At 41.8% G+C, this 22,978-nt stretch overlaps 1 protein-coding gene across 3 annotated transcripts in view; it reads left to right on the plus strand.

The window, feature by feature from the left end:
- Positions 1-22,978, plus strand: part of tgfbr2l (transforming growth factor beta receptor-like) — a 105,918-nt gene that overhangs the window by 75,821 nt on the left and 7,119 nt on the right. For 2 of the 3 annotated variants that reach the window (XM_087989184.1, XM_043693969.2), the window contains 2 exons: positions 7,691-7,832; positions 17,593-17,720. In XM_087989184.1, coding sequence (XP_087845310.1) covers positions 7,691-7,832; positions 17,593-17,720 — 270 coding nt within the window. Of the gene's footprint in view, positions 1-7,690; positions 7,833-9,369; positions 10,868-17,592; positions 17,721-22,978 lie in introns of those variants that run through there. The other variant, XM_043693970.2, reaches the window with a different exon arrangement.

The raw sequence follows: 22,978 nt of genomic DNA on the forward strand, positions 1-22,978 counted from the left end.
CAGGGAAAATAACCCCAGTCATAGAGGTACAGCATGGAAACAGGCCCTTCAGTCCAACCTGTCCACGCTGACCAGATATCCCAACCCAATCTAGTCCCACCTGCCAGCACCCAGCCTCTATCCCTCCAAACCCTTCCTATTCATATACCCATTCAAATGCCTCTTAAATGTTGCAATTGTACCAGCCTCCGCCACTTCCTCTGGTTGCTCATTCTATACACGCACCACCCTCTGCATGAAAAGGTTGCCCCTTAGGTCTCTTTTATATCTTTCCCCTCTCACCCTAAACCTATGCCCTCTAGTTCTGGACTCCCCGACCCCAGGGAAAAGACTTTGTCCATTTATCCTATCCATGCCCCTCATAATTTTGTAAACCTCTATAAGGTCAGCCCTCAGCCTCCAACGCTCCAGGGAAAACAGCCCCAGCCTGTTCAGCCTCTCCCTATAACCCCGGCAACATCTTTGCAAATCTTTTCTGAACCCTTTCAAGTTTCACAACATCTTTCCGATAGGAAGGAGACCAGAATTGCATGCAATATTCTAACAGTGGCCTAACCAATGTCCTGTACAGCCACAACATGACCTCCCAACTCCTGTACTTAATACTCTGACCAATAAAGGAAAGCATACCAAACGTCTTCTTCACTATCCTACCTACCTGCGACTTCACTTTCAAGGAGCTATGAACCTGCACTCCAAGGTCTCTTTGTTCAGCAACACTCCCTAGGACCTTACCATTAAGTGTATAACTCCTGCTAAGATTTGCTTTCCCAAAATGCAGCACCTCACATTTATCTGAATTAAACTCCATCTGCCACTTCTCAGCCCATTGGCCCATCTGGTCACGATCCTGTTGTAATCTGAGGTAACCCTCTTCACTGTCCACTACACCTCCAATTTTGGTGTCATCTGCAAACTTATTAACTGTACCTCTTATGCTCACATCCAAATCATTTATGTAAATGACAAAAAGTAGAGGACCCAGCACCGATGCTTGTGGCACTCCACTGGTCACAGGCCTCCAGTCTGAAAAATAACCCTCCACCACCACCACCCTCTGTCTTCTACCTTTGAGCCAGTTCTGTATCCAAATGGCTAGCTCTCCTTGTATTCCATGAGATCTAACCTTGCTAATCAGTCTCCCATGGGGAACTTTGTCGAACGCCCTACTGAAGTCCATATAGATCACATCTACTGCTCTGCCCTCATCAAACTGCTTTGTTACTTCTTCAAAAAAACTCAATCAAGTTTGTAAGACATGATTTCCCATGCACAAAGCCATGTTGACTACCCCTAATCAGTCCTTGCCTTTCCAAATACATGAACATCCTGTCCCTCAGGATTCTCTTCAACAATTTGCCCACCACTGAGGTCAGGCTCACCGGTCTATAGTTCCCTGGCTTGTCTTTACTGCTCTTCTTAAACAGAGGCACCACGTTTGCCAACCTCCAGTCTTCCGGCACCTCACCTGTGACTATCGATGATACAAATATCTCAGCAAGAGGCCCAGCAATCACTTCTCTAGCTTCCCACAGAGTTCTCAGGTGCACCTGATCAGGTCCTGGGGATTTATCCACCTTTAACCATTTCAAGACATCCAGCACTCCCTCCTCTGTAATCTGGACATTTTGCAAGATGTCACCATCTATTTCCCTACAGTCTATATCTTCCATATCCTTTTCCACAGTAAATACTGATGCAAAATATTCGTTAAGTATCTCCCCCATTTTCTGTAGCTCCACACAAAGGCCGCCTTGCTGATCTTTGAGGGGCCCTATTCTCTTCCTAGCTACCCTTTTGTCCTTAATATATTTGTAAAAACCCTTTGGATTCTCCTTAATTCTATTTGCCAATGCTATCTCATGTCCCCTTTTTGCCCTCCTGATTTCCCTCTTAAGTATACTCCTACTTCCTCTCCCTATAGCTCAAACCTTCCAATCCTGGCAACATACTTGTAAATCTTATTTGAATCCTTTCAAGTTTCACAATGTCCTTCCTATACATGTAGACCAGAATTGCACACAATATTCCAATAGTGACCTAATCAATGTCCTGTACAGCTGCAACATGACCTCTCATTTCCTATACTCAATGCTCTGACCAATACCAAATGCCTTCTTCACTATCCTATCTACTTGCAAGAAACTATGAACCTGCACTCCAAGGTCTCTTTGTTCAGCAATATTCCTCAGGACTTTACCATTAAGGTACAAGTCCTGCCCTTATTTACCTTTCCAAAATGCAGCATCTCATGTTTATCAATGGGGCGGCATGCTGGCTCAGTGGTGAGCACTGCTGCCTCACAGCACCAGTGTCCTAGGTTCGATTCTAGCCTTGGGCAACTGTCTGTGTGGAGTTTGCACATTCTCCCCGTGTCTGCATGGGTTTCCTCCGGGTGCTCCGGTTTCCTCCCACAGTCCAAAGATGTGCAGGTCAGATGAATTGGCCATGCTAAATTGCCTGTAGTGTTAGGTGCATCATTCAGAGGGAAATAGGTCTGGTGGGTTACTCTTTGGAGGGTCAGTATGGACTGGTAGGGCCAAAGGGCCTGTTTCTACACTGTAGGGAATCTAATCTAATCTGATCTTAAATTCCATCTGTCACTCCTCAACCTATTGGCCCATCTGATCAAGATCCCATTGTACCCTGAGGTAACCTTCTTCATTGTCCATTACACCTTCATTTTTGGTGTCATCTGCAAACTTGCTAACTATACTTTCTATGTTCACATCCAAATCATTTGTATAAAAAGATGAAAAGCAGTGGACCTAACACCAATCCTTGTGGCACACCTCTGGTCACAGGCCTCCAGTCTGAAAAGCAACTCTCCACCATCACCCTCTGCCTTCTACCTTCAAGCCAGTTCTGTATCCAATTGGCTAGTTTTCCCTCATTCTGTGTGATCTAACTTTGCTTACCAGTCTACCACAAGGAACCTTGTTGAATGCCTTACTAAGGTCCATATAGATTACATCTACCGCTCTGCCCTCATTAATCCTCTTTGTTACTTCTTCAAAAACCTCAATCAAGTTCATGAGACATGATTTCTTCTGCACAAAGCCATGATGACTGTTTGTAATCAGTCCTTGCCTTTCCAAATGCATGTAAATCAAGCCCTCCGGATTCCCTCCAACAACTTGCCCACCACCGATGTCAGGCTCACCAGTCTATAGTTCCCTGGCTTTTTCTTACCATCTTTCTTTAATAGGTGCACTGCATTAGCCACCCCTTAGTCTTCCAGCACCTCACCTACAACTATCGATGAAACAAATATCTCAGCAGGGGGCCCAGCAATCACTTCCTCAGCTTCCCACAGTTCTATGGTACACCTGACTAGGTCCTGGGGATTTATCCACCTTTATGCATTTTAAGACTTTCAGCACCTCCTCCTCTGTAATATGGGCATTTTCCAAGATGTGGCTATTTATTTCCCCACGTTCTCTATTTTTCATATCCTTCTCCACAGTAAATACTGATGCAAAATACTCATTTAGTATCTCCCCCATCTCCTAGTTCCCCACATAGGTAGCCTTGCAGATCTTTATGGGGTTCTATTCTCTCCCTAGTTACCCTTTTGTCCTTAATGTATTTCTAAACCACCAACACTGCCACTTCATGTGCCTGAATGTTTTTTTTCTTCTCTTTCACCCTCACAGGTTTCCTTTTTACCCTATGGTAAACCATCTTTACTATCTTCAATTAGATCTCCTTTTCCGTAACCACCTGAGGATTTCTCTTTTCCCCAATTTCTTTCGCTTGCAGATTGAAATTGATGTTGGAAGCCAAACTTTGATTTAGGAATCAACTCATCATCATTTGACATTTCCACTGCTAATCTTGCAGTCTTAACTCTTCCACATCAACTCTCACTTCTTCAAGAAGTGAATTTTTGATCTCCTCCAAAATAATTGTCACTCTAAGAGCGTCAAATTTTCAACTATTTTCAATGTATTTGTCCACCTGTCAAAATTAGTTTGTTTGATCCTTTCAAACTCTATGTACATCTGGCTAGGTTCCCTCCTGAGATTCTTAAAACGTTTTTAGATTAGATTAGATTACATTACAGTGTGGAAACAGGCCCTTCGGCCCAACAAGTCCACACCGACCCGCCGAAGCGCAACCCACCCAGACCCCTACATTTACCCCTTACTAACACTACGGGCAATTTAGCATGGCCAATTCACCTAACCTGCACATCTTTGGAAGGAAACCGGAGCACCCGGAGGAAACCCACGCAGACACGGGGAGAACGTGCAAACTCCACACAGTCAGTCGCCTGAGGCGGGAATTGAACCCGGGTCTCCGGCGCTGTGAGGCAGCAGTGCCGCCCACCGTGCCGCCCACTACGTTGTCTGTAGTCTTCTGGTATTAGTTCAAATGAGCTTAAGTTGGCTTTTTTCACCTCATCATTCTCCCCAGATACTTCCTCTGATGGTGATGCAAATAGCTCACTAGCACAACCTACCAACTTTATTAGGATCAACAATGCCTACATGGACACAGGCTAATTCATTTGGTTAGTAACTTTCACAAATGAAACGGAAAAGTCTTTTACATCCTTTTCATTGAACTTGGACATATGTAAATAGATCCCCACCAGGCCTTTGGCTATGATGGGATTGCTCTCCATCACTGTCCTGATCACTACTCTGACCTTTCACTTCTACCTCCTATCTTTTAAGACAACTTTGAGTTTTCAGTTCCAATCTCTGAAGTTCAAAACTTTCTTTCTTCCTTTCTTCTGCTGGGGCCACCTTGTCCTTTCTTTTTCCTTTGCTAGAGCTGTTCTCTCTTTCTGGTTTTCTTCTGCTTTCAATCATAATAAAACTGTTTTATTTCCTTTTCATGTTCAACCAGTTTCATTTGCAATGGAATGTTAGCCATTTCCAAAAATTCTGATTGCATTTCTGGCAATTGTAAATTTTGAGCTATTGCTGCCAATATCTCTCCTTTTCGCACAGACAAAGCCCACCTCAACTCCAACTTCAGCTTGTCTACGGATAATAAAAGCTTTGCCTTGCTCACTTTCTGTAAAGCTCCCTTCCGCCCCCAGGAAACTGAGTGACTGAAAGAGCCATTACTACATAAGGCAAAACCAAAGACAACTCCCAGATAGAGAACACAAACTCTCACCACTCACTGTCTTTGAGTCGAATAACTCATAACCCAACATGGAATTAGAGATCTGATTCCAATAATAGTTCCCAATTTGTTATGGATCAAACCAATAATCCCACCCACCCACCAAATATATTAAGAAGATAGCCTAGACCCCAACTTTGTCTTATTTTTAAAGGCATGTAAAGGATATTTTTAGAGGATATAAGAAGATAAAACTAAAATCTGGAATAAGCAAAATGACACATCTATTGTGCACTGATATTTAATACAATCAGGTCTAAACTTCTGCATTAACTTTACTTTCCTGCTTCACCCATCATATTCACTTTGGGAAGAAGTATAAAATAGGGTATTACCAAAATGGAGAATGACAGCAGAGGTGCAGAAATGTCCAGGTGTTCTAAAGCACAAGTCACAAAATTGAATATGGATATACATCATATAATCAAGGTGGTTAATTGGATGATTAGCGTTATTACAATAGGAATTGAACATAAAAGGAAGGATATTACATTCCAGTTGGAAAGGCATTTGTGATACCACATCTTGAATATTGTGTGCAATTTGGTCTCCTTATTTAAGGAAATGTGTAAGTATGTTGGAGATGATTCCAAGAGAGTACCTAGAGCTGTTAGCACTGCTGCCCAGGTTCGAATCCAGTCTTGGGTGACTGTCCGTGTGAAGTTAGCACATTCTTTCCATGTCTGCATGGGTTTCTGTCAGGTGCTGTAGCTTCCCCCCCACACGCCCAAAGTCCAAAGATGTAGTTTAAATGGATTGTCATGGTAAATTGTCCATAGTGTCCAGGAATATGAGGCTAGCTGGATTAGCCATTGTAAATGCAGGCTCACAGGGATACGGTGGGGCGCTGAGTTTTGGTTTGGGTGGGATACTCTTGAGGGCTGGTACAGACTTGATGAGCTGAACAGCTTCTTTCTGCACAATAGGAGTTCTATAATGAGTGGGTTTTAGCATGAGTATAGAATGCACAGACTGAGAATGTTTTCACTGGAGATTGGAAGAATGAGGGATGACTTGATTGAAATGTATTAGTCCTGAATGGTCTTGTCAAGTTGGATGTGGATATGATGTTGACTCTTGATGATGTCCAGAACTAGGGGTCATTTTAAAATTAGAGATACCCTTTAAGGACAGAGATCAGGATAACATTTTTTTCTGAGGATTGTGCAAATTTAAAACTCTGCCTCAGAATACAATGGAGGTGAGATAATTGAAAATTTTTAAGGTGTGGTAGGCAATTTATTTTTCTTAGATGAGGGAGGCCAAGATTGTCAGGAGTAGATGCTCCCCCAAGATCATGAATCTTATTTTGTCAAGTTTTATTTGGCAATGCTTCTCTGAAGCAATTTGTAACATTTCATTGCATTAAAAGAACAATGTGAATGCACAATATTGTTCTTGTTATTCAATGATTCTATGATTCTATGTTGTTGTTTATAGATATTTCCTTTTCTTTCCAAAATCTTTTGCACACACATCATTGTATGTTTTACTTTGATGTGTGGCACATAATATCTATGTGTACATTGTGATTTATGTTGTAATGTGCTGAAAGTCATTTGCTTATGGTGCAAAAGTATTTCGGTGTTTATGTAGCCACTAGTTTAGTCTTTAGTACCTGATACATAATGCATTACCACTCAGAATGAGGTAATTTAGCAAAGCATCAGGCAAGCATTTTTAATTCTAGATCTTATTAAATTCAAACATCACCATCTGTCATGGTGGAATTCAAACCCATACCTTCAGAATTAACTGGAGTCTCTGGAGAGACCCAGTTAATGTTACAAGGGCATCACTGGTTCAGCGAGCATTTGCTGCCCATCCCTAATTGCCCAGACGGCAGTTAATAGTCAATCACATTGCTGTAGGCCTGGAGTTGCACGGAGGCCAGACCAGATAAGGATGGCAGTTCCCCAGTTCCCCAGTCAGATGTGAATCAGATGGTTTTTTTTTTACAGAATGGTTTCATGATCACATCATTAGACACTTAATTCCAGATTCTTTTTTATTCACATTCTGCTGGGATAGGATTTGAACGCAGGTCCCTAGAACATTACCTGGGATTCTGGAGTAACAATCCAGTGATAATACCACTAGGCCATCACCTCCCCTAAATTCCCAGTTGAGCGAATTTACCACTATGCCACATTAAGCCTCCCCTTAATTACTCTAATTTTAAAATAAAACAGGATGCTTATGAGATAAAGTTAAGATTAATTCACTCAAATTCTTCATCTAAAAAATCTTAATATTGTTATGCAGCTATAATCTTGCTGAAATTATCATTTGATCAGTTAGGAACTATAATAAGGCAATACAATGTGATGTCAAGTGACCTAAGATGAGAGAATATATATATTTGACCAGGAATGAAAGTTTATCTTTAAGTGCTATTTTAAAAGCATTTCGTTTCTGAAGACTGCATGTTTGATTTTCGAGCATATACCAATCTTGTTGCTTATTCTTACTACATTCAATATTCAGAGTTGAATAAACATAATTTGCCACTATGTAAACAAACAGAAATTGTTGTCTTGTTGCACAGGTTGGCACTGCCAGGTATATGGCACCTGAAGTCCTAGAATCTCGTGTAAACCTGGAAGATCTCGAGTCATTTAAACAGATGGATATATACTCAATGGCCCTGGTTCTATGGGAAATGGCTTCTCGATGTGAGGTCATTGGAGGTAAGATCAACATCAGATCATCAAATATTTAGTTTTTAAATGATACAGAGAAAATTCTATTGCTACCTAAACTAATAAAAACATATAATTCTTAGAAAAATGTTCTGAAGTATAGAACAGGTTGAGGAAGTCCAAAACTAGAGGGGAATGATTTATAAGGGATGTAAAGGGCAACTTTTCCATACAGAGAGTGGCGCATGTATGGAATGAACGTCCAGAGAAAGTGGTGGAGGCTGGTACAATTACAACATTTCAAAGGCATCTGGATGGGTATATGAATAGGAATGGTTTAGAGAGATTTGGGCCAAATCCTGGCAAATGGGATTAGATTTATCTAGGATATCAGACCAACATGGATGAGTTAGACGAAAGGGTCTGTATCTGTACTATATATCTCTATGACTCTATGACTCTTTATTACTATGAATATTTGTTCTACTGGCTTTTTATTGTAAGTTCTCCTGAGACAGCTATCGTATTGCCCCCTGTATCTCTTATCATTTCATGAAAGAGGATTCCAGTTGTGTTACAGCAATATCTTTTCATGTGTCTATCTCATTGTTATCCTTTCTGAACTTGCATTTATCTCAACTGTGACTTTTTTATTTGGTTAACATTTACAAATCTGCTCTGTTACAAATTACACTAAAGAAGCTCAAATCCTGTCACAATGGAGACCAAGCAAGATATATTTAATTTGCTTCACAATAACTGCAACAAGAAAGTAAGAGCCATACAGCTAGTTTTGTTGTCTTAGACGTTCCCACACAACTGTAGGCAGCTGCTTTTCCATTGCAGACATATTCCCAGGAGAAGTCAATTCTGTTTCTGATTGTTTCATCAGGTAAGTTAAAATAAGCAAAGGTCAAATGTTCCACTTTTTTTAATCTTTCCTTGATTGGAAACAGGATTTTATTGAGTACCTACTGAGAACAAAGTGATGTGACTAAACCTCTCCAAATCACAAGGACTAAAATTGGTCTTGGTCATAGCACAATGTGGGTGATAACCAATCAAAATTTGGTCCTACACCTTGATTTTTATTTTCCCCAACTTTGACTTCCTTGCTTAGCCAGTTAATTTTCATTACAGTATGGGGTGATGATAATGTGGATGGATCTGTAAATATCCAGGAGATCGGTTGACAATTTTGAACTTTAATTCAGCACTTGGCAAGGCAGAGGTCTGAATGTAATGGATTAGCATTTCTTTCTTCCTGTTACCCTCTAATTTTTCATCTTTCTTATTTCATTACGTCATCTTAGCCGTATGCTTTAGTCAAATTTAAGATTTTCCATTCCCTCATCAAGATGTTCCTTTATACCATATAATGGGTTTCCTATTGTATGCTATTTAACTTGTTAACATCCTGAGATTGAGGTTTTTATTTATTTTCCAAAAATCAATGGAAAATAAAATCAGGTGGGACATACAATGGGTGGCTAATCTGCTACCACAAATTTCCACCTCAAATAAGTAAAAATGCTACTCCACTTCTTACAAACTGTTCTGACAAACACTGCTGTTCTCATTCCAGGAAAGACTGAAAGGAAATAACCCACAGAAAAAGTTGGATCGTAAAGAACAAGTAGCTTTGATTGATTAGATTTCCAATTAAATATTCCTATCCTACTGCAGCCAAATTTGAGACAGTTTTCAAACAATATTAATCAGTTCTTTCCTTAAGTAGTAAGTGATGATGCAGGTCATTGTGGTATACGCATGCTTTGTCAACACGCATCGGCTATTAACGCAATTGATGAGTTGTGAATGCTGTTTGGATAACACAAAATTTCTATTGAAAGAGTAAAGCAATTTTTTATTGCATTCTTCTACAGTGTAATTTTCAATTGTAGTTTTCCACAGCACGATTTTCTACGGTGCAAGGTTGCAGAGGAACCCAACTGTTGCATTATACTAGAAAGGCCTGTGTAGTTAATGTTAATTTAAGTATTATTAACATGGAATCTTATTATGCAAATACCAATGTTGCAACATGTGACTAGTCCTTTTATTTATTCCATATCCAGAAGTGTTATCACACATTACAGAATGATGTTCGCCACACCAAATTCCCGTGAATTTTTGTGAATACTATTAACTGCTGGTTAGTTCCCTTTTTTTATACCCAGAAGTGTTATCACACACAGCTGAGGGACCTTCCCACCACCAAAACCACTGTGATTTATTTTTGTTTTTTTTTAACCTGTATCGTCAATTCAATATTTACAAGCAAAGTCCATTATCGACAGTGCAAACCATCAAAAGTGGAAGTGGATCAGGGACTAAATCAACATGGAATTGGATGGAGAAATAAGGCACTGTATCTCCTGCAGTATTCACTACTCTCTAAAGGCATCAAAAGCACTACATGCTTCTTTGCTAATGACTCCCAAGTAGTAACTAGCCCCTTTTTAAAAATATCTACCCTGAAGTGATATCTCACACAACTGAGCATCCTTTCCTCCACCAAAATCACCATAACCATGTCTTTTAGCTAGTCATTATTTAGTTAACATATGTTATTTTTCTAACCAACTTGTTGATAGATGTTATTACACACCTCTGAAGCAGGTGGGAGTTGAACCCAGGCCTCTCAGTGCAGGGCTAAGCACTACCATTGCACCACAAGAGGGCATGCTTTCCTGCAGCTAGTAATCCCAGGTGATCTCCCATCCAAGTACTAACTTGGCCTGAGTTTGCTAAGCTTCTGAGACCAAATGAGAGCAGACTCATTCAGACTGGTGTGACCATATTGCTCTGCCAATGTATTGGATCCAGCTGGATCCCATTGTCATGCCAAGTTATTTATACCTAACTACAAATGAATGGGAGGTGCTGCAGCTCTTTGGTGACATCTCTAGGCAATATAATGTTAGAACAGCATAGTAACGTAAAGCTGTATTTCTTGTGCAAAATGGTATATAAGTAATAAACACAATTATTAGCCACTATGATTTCTCATTGTATTAAACTATATTTAACTTCTTTCATACTTAAATATAAAGTTAGCTCGAGTTTTTGAAAATTATAATTTGTAATTTAGTTTTTTGATTCTGATACCTAATTTATGTCTATGGGAAATTCTACACCATTTAAAATTCTACATTATATACAATTACATTGCTCAAGGATCATCATCAGAACTGTTTTGCTTACTAAACATTTTATTTTGTATATTTCCTAAATGTTCATGGATAGAAACACACCAAAAAATGAGGATACGATGAATCTGCTCCAGCCATAAAATGTAAGAGCAAAAGATCATTCAGTCCATTGTATCTGCTCTACTATTCGATGAGATCATGACTGATCAAATAATCCTCAACTCCACTTCCCTATCTTATTTCAGAGCCTTACTTATTTAAAAACTCCATTTCAGCCTCGTATATACTTAATGGCCCAGCTTTAATAGCCCTCTACTTTAAAGAATTCCACAGGTTCACCAGACTCAGAGAAGAAATGCCTCCTCACCTCTGCTTTAGAGGTGTGACCCCTTATGCTGAGATTATGCCTTCTGATCCTAGACTCTCCATGTGGGGAAACCATCTTTCCACATCTACCCTGTGAAGTCCTCTAAGAAACTTGCATGTTTCAATAAGGTCGCCTTTCATTTCTTCTTTATTCTAACAAATACAGACCCACTCTATTCAACCTTTTTTCAGAAGGCAATCCTTCCAAAACTTGTGTCAGCCAAGTGAATTTTCCTTGGACTGTCTCCAATGTGACTATATCTTTCCTTACATTAGGGCCCAAAACTGTCCACAGTATTTCAGCTGTGGTCTGACTGATGCCTTTTATAGTTTTAGCAAATATCCCTACTTTTATACTCCATCTCCTTTGAAAGAAAGGCCAACATTCCATTTGCCTGTCCTATTACTATTACTTGCTGAACTTGGATTCTAGCTTTTAGTGATTCATGGATGAGGACTTCTAAATCTGTTTTCTCCATATCTTTCAGCAGTCTTTCTCCATTTAAGTACTATTCGGTGCCTTTATTCTTCCTGCTAAAGTGCACAACCTCACATTTCCCTACGTTATACTTCAACTACCAAGTTTTTGTCAATTCACTTAAGCTGTCTGTATCCCTCTGCAGACTGTATGTGTCATTCTTATCAATTGCCTTCTCATCTATTTCATGTCGTGGGCAAACTTGGCAATAGTACATACATTCAAGATATTAATATATAGTAAATCATTGTGGCCCAACACTGATCCCTATGACACCACTAGTTAAAAGATTCCATCCAGGAAATATCGGGAAGAGCTTAAACCTGTCTTCTTTAGATAGCCAATCCTTTAACCATGCTAACATATTGCCCTGGCACCATGGGCTCTTATTAAGTAGCCTAATATGCAGTAGCTTATCAAAAGACATCACATTTTACTAAATATTTTAGAAAATACTGTATCCATCAAAAGCCCAGCAGTAGTAAATTTATTACTAGCTAAGCAATAAACAATGGGAGATTAATCATTATGGTAGGAGATGGATTCACAGATGCTTGGGCAAATGGCTATTATTTATGATAATTAATCGTGAGTGATGGATGTTGAAGGTTGTGGTATCATAGTCCTACTTAATAGGTTCTCAATAAAGTTATGGCAAAAGATAATTTAAAATTTTACAAACATTGACTACAGTATATCTGGCCAGATTTGGAAGAACAACCATTTTAGAACGCGAGCCAAAATCCTTCGTCTGCAATCTTATTAATGTTCAGAATCAACAATGAACTCATTTTCCACTGGACAGTTTTATTTTTCTAGAAGCTTTAGTAACAACAGACTCAATCTGTTCCTTATTTTCCACACTTCTTTAAGAGCTGACAACTATTGATCTTTCAAATTTCCAGATGTCCATCCTCCCAAGCTAATACTTTCGCAAATAGCAAGCAACTTATGTTTAAAATTAACCAGCAATGCAGAAAACAAAAAAAAAGCCACTAGCCTTGTATTTCAGAATGATCATAATGCAATTTAATTTGTACAAACTTGTTGAACAATTAAATGTTGATGTCTTCCCTTAACTCACCCACACTTAGCCCTCAAAATGAAGGCTCCCTTGCACAATGCATCACATGATAAAGGAAAAAGAAATTAACCCTGTCAACCCTGCAAAGTCCTCCTTACTAACACATGGGAATCGAGAGCTGTCTCAAAGACTAGTAAAGCAACAGCCTGACATAGTCATATTCACAGAATCACACATTACAGACAATGCCCCAGATACCACTATCCCTGGACATGTGCTGTCCCACTGGCTGGACAGACTCAGCGAGTGTGGCAGCACAGTGGTACACAGTTGGAAGGGAGCTGCCCCAGGCTTCCTCAACGTTGATGGTGGACCCGATAAACTCTCATGGCTTCAGGTTAAACACAGGCAAGGAAATCTCCTGTTGATTACCAAGTATCATCCTTCCTGGATGGTACCTTGAGGTTTATAAATTGCTGCAGGGGATTGATAAGGCAAATGTTGAACAGATGTTCCCCATTGTGGGACAGTCTAGAACAAGAGGTCATAAATATAGAGTAAGTGGAGGTAGGTTCAAAACTGAGATGAGGAGAAACTACTTCTCTCAGAGGATTGTGAATCTGTGGAACTTACAATCCCAGAACACAAAGGAGGCAGAAGATTCTGATGAAAACCAGGATAAATGGCAATGAGGAGCAGGCAGGAAAGTAGATTTGAGACCAGGATAAGCCATGATCATGTTACATGCTGATTGACATGAACAGTTGAATTCCTTACTCCTGGTCCTTATTCCTTGGTTCTTCAGCTGATGAATCAGTATTCCTCCATGATGAACAACATTTGGAGTTGGAATCAAGGGTAACAAAGATGTAAAATGTACTCTTGGTGGGGTTTCCAACGTCCATCACCGAGAGTGGCTCGGCAGTAGCACTACTGATTTAGCTGGTTGGATCCTTAAGGACAGAGCTCCTAGACTGGGTCTGCAGCAGTGAGGGAGCCAACAAAGGAGAGAAACATACATGACATACATCCTTACCAAGAATATTGGTAAGAGTGACCACCGTACAGTCCTTGTGGAGCTGAAGTCTCTCCTTCACATTGAGAGTATTCCCCATTGTGTTGTGTGGCATTATTACCATGCTAAATGGGACAGACTTCATACAGACCTAGAAACTCAAGATTGCAGGTCATCAACAACAGTACAACTGCTCTTCATTGCCCTTTGATCTGTAACCTTGTATCCTGGCAGATTCCCCCACTCAACCCTTACCATCAAATCAGGGGCTCAACCTTGCTTTGATTCAGAGTATAAGAGGGAATGCCAGGAGCAGAACCAGGCACACCTAAGAATGAAGAGTCAACCTGCTGAAGCTACCAAACAGGACTACCAGCAAGCCAAACTGCATAAGCAGCAAATGATAGACAAAGCTAAGCGATCCCACAGCCACTGGATTAAATCTAAGCTCTGCCATCCTGCCACATCCCATCAAGAATGATGGTGAACAATTAAACAACACACTGGAGGAGAAGACTTCACAAACATCCCCATTGTCAATGATGGAAGAGCCCAGCACATTAGTGCAAAAGCTAAGCCTGAAAATTTTCAGGCAATACTCAGCCAGAAGTGTTGAGTGGATGATCTATCTCATCCTCCTCTAGTGGTTCCCAGCATCACAGATACCAGTCTTCACCCAATTTGATTCACTCCACATGATATTAAGAAATGGTTGGAGACACTGGATACTGGAAAAGCTATGGGCCCTATTAAAATTCCAGCAATAATACTGAAGGCTTTTGCTCCAGAACCTGCCACTTCCCTAGCCAAGCTCCTTCAGCACAGTTACAACATTGGCATCTACCCTACAATGTGGAAAATTGCCCAGGTGTGTCCTGTACACAAAAAACCGGGACAAATCCAAATGAGTCAACTACCGCCCACACCAGTCTAGTTTCAATAATTCGTAAGGTGATGGAAGGCGTCAACAGAGTGCTAGCAAGCAGCACCTGCTCAGTATAACTTGCTCAGTGATGCCTGGTTTGGGTTCCACTATGGCCATTCAGCTCCTGACCGCATCACAGTCTTGGTTCATATATGGACAAAAGAGCTGAATTCCAGAGGTGAGGTGAGAGTGACAACCCTTGTCATCAAGGCTGCATTCAACCACGTGTGACATCAAGGAGCCCTAGTAAAACTGGAATCAATGGGTGTCAGGAGCAAACTCCCTGCTGATGGGAGACATATCGGGCACATAGGAAAATGACTGCGGTTATTGAGATCTCAACTCCAGGACATCTCTGCAGGAGTTCCTCGGGGTATTGTCCTAGGCCCAGCCATCTTCAGCTGCATCACTAATGACCTTCATAATGTCAGAAGTGGGGATGTTTGCCAATGATTGCACAATGTTCAGCACCATTCACAACTCCTCAGATACTGAACATGTTCAAATGCAGTAAGTTATGGACAATATCCAGGCTTGGGCTGTCAAATGGCAGGTTATTTCCATTACCAATAAGACAATCTGACTACTGCCCCTTGACATTCAATGGTATTACCATCACTGAATCCCCACTATTAACTTCTTGGGGCTTATTTTTAACCAAAAATGCAACTGGACTCATTGCATAAACACAGTGGCTACAAGTGCAGGTCAGAAACTAGGAATGTAGTCAGTAACTCATCTCCTTACTCCCCAGAGCCTGCCCACCATCTGCAAGGAGTGTGATGGAATATTCCCCACTTGCCTGGATAATTGTAGCTTCAATAATACTCAAGAAGCTTGACACTATCCAGGGCAAAGCAGCTCAATTGTTTGGCATTACATCCACGAGCATCCATTCCCTTCACTGCTGATGTTCAGTATCAGCAGTGTGTACTATCTATAAGGTGCACTGCAGAAATTCACCAAACATCCTTAGACAGCACCTTCTAAACCGCCAACCACTTCATCTAGATGGACAAGGGCAGCAAATACATGGCAATACCACCACCTTCAAATTTCCCTCCAAGCCACTCACCACCCTGACTTGAAAATATATCATTGTTTCTTCACTGTCATTGGGTCAAAATCCTGGAATTCCCTCCCTAAGAGCTTTGTGGGTTGACCTACAGCAGTTTTAGAAGGAAGCTCACCACCACCTTCTCAAGCGCCACTAGGTGGGCTATAAATGCTGGCTCGCCAGCTATGTCCATACCCCATAAACTAATTTTAAAAACTCTCCAGTCCAAATGACTTCCTGGTAAATCCCTCTGTATCCTCTCTAGTGCAATCACATCACTTTTACAATGTGGGGGTTAAGGAAGGTAGTCAGATACAAATTGAGCAAGGGGCTACAGAATTTGCTGAGGAGACTGAAAATGTTGTCTTTTTTTATTTTTAAATAATGAATTGGAAGGGACATTGGCTATCATCATTTTGAAGGTAAAACTCTGAATGAAGTCACAGGTTCTAAACCAAATAAACACTCCACTCATCCACTTTATTGCCCCATTGGTGGAAGTGAAAATTACCATCATAATGTCTATCAAGCAGTTAAACTTACCCAGCTGCTTAAGCTTAATATTTTAATTACTGATGACTAATATGGCACTCTTAATTATAATACAATGTCCTGCTGTGTTTTACAATAAATATGTTTTGCTAAAACATAGGAACATCCAACATGTCTGAATGTTGAAGTGTTAGAATTAAAATTATATATAATTCAAAGTTTGTGCGAAGATTTGTAGCTCGGGTGCTCGTTGTTGTGGTTCTGTTCGCCGAGCTGGAAGTTTTTGTTGCAAACGTTTCGTCCCCTGGCTAGGCGACATCATCAGTGCTTGGGAGCCTCCTGCGAAGCGCTTCTTTGATGTTTCCTCCGGTGTTTATAGTGGTCTGTCCCTGCCGCTTCTGGTTGTCAGTTTCAGCTGTCCGCTGTAGTGGTTGGTATATTGGGTCCAGGTCGATGTGTTTGTTGATGGAGTTTGTGGATGAATGCCATGCCTCTAGGAATTCCCTGGCTGTTCTCTGTCTGGCTTGCCCTATGATAGTAGTGTTGTCCCAGTCGAACTCATGTTGCTTGTCATCTTAGTGTGTGGCTACTAAGGATAGCTGGTCGTGTCGTTTCGTGGCTAGTTGATGTTCATGTATGCGGATTGTTAGCTGTCTTCCTGTTTGTCCTGTTTTATAGGACAAACAGGAAGACAGCTAACAATCCGCATACATGAACATCAACTAGCCACGAAACGACACGACCAACTATCCTTAGTAGCCACACACGCAGACAACAAGCAACATGAATTCGACTGGGACAACACTACTATCATAGGGCAAGCCAGACAGAGAACAGCCAGGGAATTCCTAGAGGCATGGCATTCATCCACAAACTCCATCAACAAACACATCGACCTGGACCCAATATACCAACCACTACAGTGGACAGCTGAAACTGACAACCGGAAGCGGCAGGGACAGACCACTATAAACACCGGAGGAAACATCAAAGAAGCGCTTCGCAGGAGGCTCCCAAGCACTGATGATGTCGCCTAGCCAGGGGATGAAACGTTTGCAACAAAAACTTCCAGCTCGGCGAACAGAACCACAACAATTATATATAATTTTCTCCCTAAGGGCATTATGGGTCAATATACAGCATTTGGACTGCAGCAGTTCAAGAAAGTAGCTTGCCACTACCTTCTCAAGGGCAAATAAGGACAGGCAATGAATGCTGGCCTAGCATGCAACACCCAAGTCCAGCAAGTGAATTAAAAAATACATTGAAAATAATATGTCTTTAATAATCTTACAGAGGTAAAAAGTTATGAATCGCCTTTTGGATCAAAAGTTCGTGATCATGCATGTGTTGAAAGCATGAGGGACATTGTATTAAGGGACAGAGGTCGTCCTGAAATCCCCAGCAACTGGCTGGTACACAAAGTAAGTATGAAATAGAATTGAGTGTTAGCTCTGATAATGTAAGCTGTCTTTGTTAATATAACATAGCATTTTAGTGATTTAACAACTACAGAACAAATAGCAGTATCATTCTATATCTGAGAGCATTGTTTTTCATTATATCAGGAAAGGACAATATTAAATATACCTTTTTAGAATGAATATGCTTCTTCTTACACAGACAATTTCACTATTTAACTAATTCATTAGGTTTCTTTCTCATTCAGAAAACATGATAATCGCAGACCACCACTAAACAAATTTGTTAAAATCATTCTCTATTAAATCAATCCTTTTTTTACTGTTATGTTTTTAAAGTCGAGGACCTGCTAAATAGTAAAATCCCTAACTGATTGCCATTTACTGTACAGGTTGTTGCTCGGTATTATTCAGTTTAGAGTGCTTTCTGATAGTGATAAACTAAAGACCACTCTTTAGATCACAATCCACCAGAAATAACTGGGTAAATTTATCTAACACATTGAAAAGAATCTTATTTGAGGAAGCAGACTTTAAACAATTGAAATGCAGGCCCTGACTTTCGCTCGCAGGTCAGATGCACAGAGCAGGCAGAAATCCCAGGTCTGCAAACCTGACCTTCCAGATATTCCCATTTTTGGCCCAGGGATGGGGAGTGCAGGTTGACTTAGAGTTGGGCTGGATAATCTAGAAGGCTACAAACATACCAATTCCCAAGATGGGATGGGTGGAAATCCTACCTCTGGGCTCTAATACTGTGATGGAAGTATAGAAGATGAAGAATAAAACATGAAAAATGTGTTGCTGGAAAAGTGTAGCAGGTCAGGCAGCATCCAAGGAGCAGGAGAATCGACGTTTCGAGCATAAGCAAGGATGCCTTCCTTGAAGAAGCTCTCTTCCTCCCTCTACAAGGATTTCAGTGAGTCCCTCTCTCACTGCACTCCCCAGGTCATCTCCTCTGCCCTGAAGCTCTTCAGCCACGTCCTCAAACAGACTCGCTACCACAGCCACATCTCGAAAGGCTTATGCCCGAAACATCGATTCTCCTGCTCCTTGGATGCTGCCTGACCTGCTGCGCTTTTCCAGCAACACATTTTTCAGCTCTGATCTCCAGCATCACTTTTTCCTAGAAGCATAAAACATCTGCCCATCCCCCATGATTCCTCATATCCCTTGCAGGACTCTCCGCCTCTAAACATCGCCAAGGCCCTTCATAGACACAATACCAAATCATAATCTCTCCCCACCAACATTTGCCCTTTCTTCTCCATGACAACTCATTAAGTATCCACCATTTGCAAGACTTGGGGGAATGCTGACTGTGTCTATTGATGTTTCCATTATTGGGGAAAAAAATCAATACTCCTTCAACTAATCTCTCATGAAAATAAACATTTCACTTCAGTGCCTAATTACTTCATCCCATATGTAGAGAAACATTTCTATTCCATGAACAGTTGGAGCTATCCATCAAAATCCTCCCTCACAAGGCACCCCAAAATGAAAATGATATAGAAATCAATCACTGCAGCGCAACTCCTGTAATGATTGTGGGAACAGACAGTTTGAATTACCTAGTACCCTTTAAAAACATGTTTGAAGAAATTTGAAAATAGGTTTTGGTTATTCCAATGAATTTATGCACTTTTTAACTCCAGCATACATTTTGCAATAATCCAAAGTGTGTCTTATCTTGACCAAAGATGTCCCAACACCAGATTTAAAGGAATACCTTACTCCGAAAGAGGAAAGATATAAAATCTTTTCCCAGCCCTTATCCCTGCTTATCCTTCTTACTCCCATATATATGCTAACCTATATGCCCTCTACCCTCTTCCACAGCTCCATATATCTGCTATGCTAGTCAATGCCCCATACCTATCCCAGTGCTCCTCATACACATCTGATATCTTAGTGCTTAGTTCCACTCACCATCTTTCCCTCCCCCTTACCTGCCATGCCAACTCATTGAGTATCCACATTGGAGTAACAAACAGTGCTATTGCAGACCCCACTATTGAAAAAAACAACACATTCATAAAAATACAGTCATTTTTTGACAGTGCTCGGCAGGTTGAAGACTATAGAGAGTTCAAGGCATTTAGGTACCTTTTGAACACAATCGTTTCCAAAGTTAACAGTCTCAAAGAGCACCTGACACCAACCACACACACGCACGCACGCGCACACACACACACACACACACACACACTTTCCTGGAGCATCGGAGGCTGAGGGGTGACCTTATAGAGGTTTACAAAATTATGTGGGGCATGGATAGGATAAATAGACAAAGTCTTTTCCCTGGGGTCGGGGAGTCCAGACCTAGAGGGCATAGGTTTAGAGTGAAAGGGGAAGGATATAAAAGGGCAAGCAGAGAGATGTGCATGTATGGAATGAGCTGCGAGGGGGAGTGGTGTAATTGCAGCATTTAAAAGGCATCTGGATGAGTATATGAATAGGAAGGGTTTAGAGGGATATGGACCAGGTGTTGGCAAATGGAACTAGATTAGGTTTGGATATCTGGTCAGCATGGACGAGTTGGACCAAAGGATCTATTTCTGTGCTGTACATTTCTATGACTCTAAAAATATGAAATGTTTTTGAAATAACTTAACAGAATCCAGTATCCTTTCACCAAGTCAACATTTATTCAAACATGGAGAGTCCTTGACACAGATCCAGCTCCCCCAGTATGAACAGGACATCTGACAGTCCTTTTTTTTTCTTTTTTTTACTTCAGCTCTCAGAATGAATGGGATATCTGACAGCCCTGCTTGTTTTTGCTCTCAGAGTGAACAGAGACAGTCCTTTTTTTTCAGTGCCCTTGTCTCCTGTTTTTTTTAATAACTCCCACACTACTGCCTAACTGCGGTAGTGCTTATTTTTTCCCCCAGCACCCATGGTGTATGTGTGCAGGTGTGAGACACAAGGTGTACGAATCTTTATTCAATTTCCACAGTCCTTTTCTTTTTTTTACCCGAGTGGCCAGTGACAAACACTGCCCTTCACATTGCTGTTTATCTTTTTTTCTTAATGGGCAATGCTGTGTGAATGTCCTATTTATTTATTTTTCTTTTTTTTTCCTTTCTTTTTCTTTTAACCCCGACATTACCGCCTAACCGCGGTAGTGCTTATTTTTTCCTCCAGCACCCATGGTGTGTGTGTGCAGGTGTGAGACACAGTGAAAGACACAAAGTGCATGAATCTTTATTCAATTTCCACAGTCCTTTTCTTTTTTCTTCTTTTTCTAACCCCCCTACACTACCCCCTAATCGTGGTAGTGCTTATTTTATCCCCAGCACCCATGGTGTGTGTGTGCAGGTGTGAGACAAGCTCTTTTTTTTTTCTCTTTTTTTTTCTTTTTTTTCCCCCCACACTACCGCCTAACCGCGGTAGTGCTTATTTTTTCCCCAGCACCCATAGTGTGTGTGTGCAGGTGTGAGACACAGTGAAAGACACAAAGTGCACGAATCTTTATTCAATTTCCACCACCAGGAAGATAGACAAACACTGCCCTTCACATCAAAGGGCAGTGCTATGTGATCAAAACAGTGAAGGGGAGGCCGGGGACTAAATCAAAATAGAGTTGGAGGGAGAAATGGTGCACTCCACTCCCTGCGGCGCCCACCTCTCCCTGAACAACTCCAGGGTGTTGGTGGACACCGCGTGCTCCTTTGACAAGGACACCCGGGCCCTAACGTAGACAGTCTTTTTCTTTTTTTTCTCTTTCTTTTTTTAAATAGAGTTGGAGGGAGAAATGATGCACTCCACTCCCTGCGGCGCCCACCTCTCCCTGAACAACTCCAGGGTGTTGGTGCCAACCCCTGTTTATTTTTTTATTTAACCCCCACACTACCACCTAAGTAATCCCCCATTTTTTTTTCCTTTTCTATTTTATTTAACCCCCACACTACCACCTAAGTGCGGTAGTGCTTATTTTGTTCCCCAGCACCCATGGTGTGTGTGTGCAGGTGTGAGACACAGTGAAAGACACAAAGTGCACGAATCTTTATTCAAATTCCACCGCCAGGAAGATAGGAAAACACCCAGGTGGCCAGTGACAAACACTGCCCTTCACATCAAAGGGCAGTGCTGTGTGATCAAAACAGTGAAGGGGAGGGTAGGGACTAAATCAAAATAGAGTTGGAGGGAGAAATAATGCACTCCACTCCCTGCGGCGCCCACCTCTCCCTGAACAACTCCAGGGTGTTGGTCGACACTGCGCGCTCCTTCTCCAAGGACACCCGGGCCCTAACGTAACCGCGGAAGAGGGGCAGGCAGTCGGCCCTAACGACCCCCTCCACGGCCCGCTGCCTGGACCTGTTGATGGCCAGTTTGGCCAGGCCCAGGAGCAGACCCACGAGGAGGTCTTCAGACCTGCCCTCCTTCCTCCGTACCGGGTGCCCAAAGATCAGGAGCGTGGGACTGAAGTGCACCCAAAAACAGAGGAGAAGGTTTTTAAGGAAATCAAAAAGGGAGTGCAAACGCCCACACCCAATATAGACGTGGTCCACGGACTCCACAGCGCCACAGAACAAGCAGTTGGGCTGGGAGTTCGTGAACCACCGCAATCTGTGGTTGCAGGGGACTGCTGCGTGCAGCACCCACCACCCCAGATCCCCGAGAGAAAGGGGGAGGACTCCCGCGTAGAGAGCCCTCCACTGGGGATCCCCACTGCCCGGTGGCAAATGGGCACGCCAAGGCGTGTCCGGACGGTGGATGAGGGAGAAGAGGTGGACGGTGTGCAGCAGCAGCCTATACAGGGCTCTTCTTTTCACCTCCTTAAACGAAACAAAATTAAAATTTCGGAGGCGGCTCAGGTTGTGGAGCACAGGCTCCCGCGGGAAGTACTGGACCTTGGGGCCAATGTGAAATTCCGTCCGGGCAGGGGTGACAGTCTTTTTCTTTTCTTTTTTCCCCTTTCTTTTTTAACCCCCACACTACCACCTAAGTGCGGTAGTGCTTATTTTATCCCCAGCACCCATGGTGTGTGTGTGCAGGTGGGAGACACAGTGGAAGACACAAAGTGCACCAATCTTTATTCAATTTCCACCACCAGGAAGATAGGAAAACACCCGGGTGGCCAGTGACAAACACTGCCCTTCACATCAAAGGGCAGTGCTGTGTGATCAAAACAGTGAAGGGGTGAGTAGGGACTAAATCAAAATAGAGTTGGAGGGAGAAATGATGCACTCCACTCCCTGCGGCGCCCACCTCTCCCTGAACAACTCCAGGGTGTTGGTCGACGCCGCGTGCTC

Source organism: Chiloscyllium plagiosum, unplaced genomic scaffold (genome assembly GCF_037043375.1).
Source record: "Chiloscyllium plagiosum isolate Xiang-an unplaced genomic scaffold, Cpla_swu_hap1 HiC_scaffold_7, whole genome shotgun sequence".
NCBI classification, from domain to species: Eukaryota; Metazoa; Chordata; class Chondrichthyes; order Orectolobiformes; family Hemiscylliidae; genus Chiloscyllium; species Chiloscyllium plagiosum.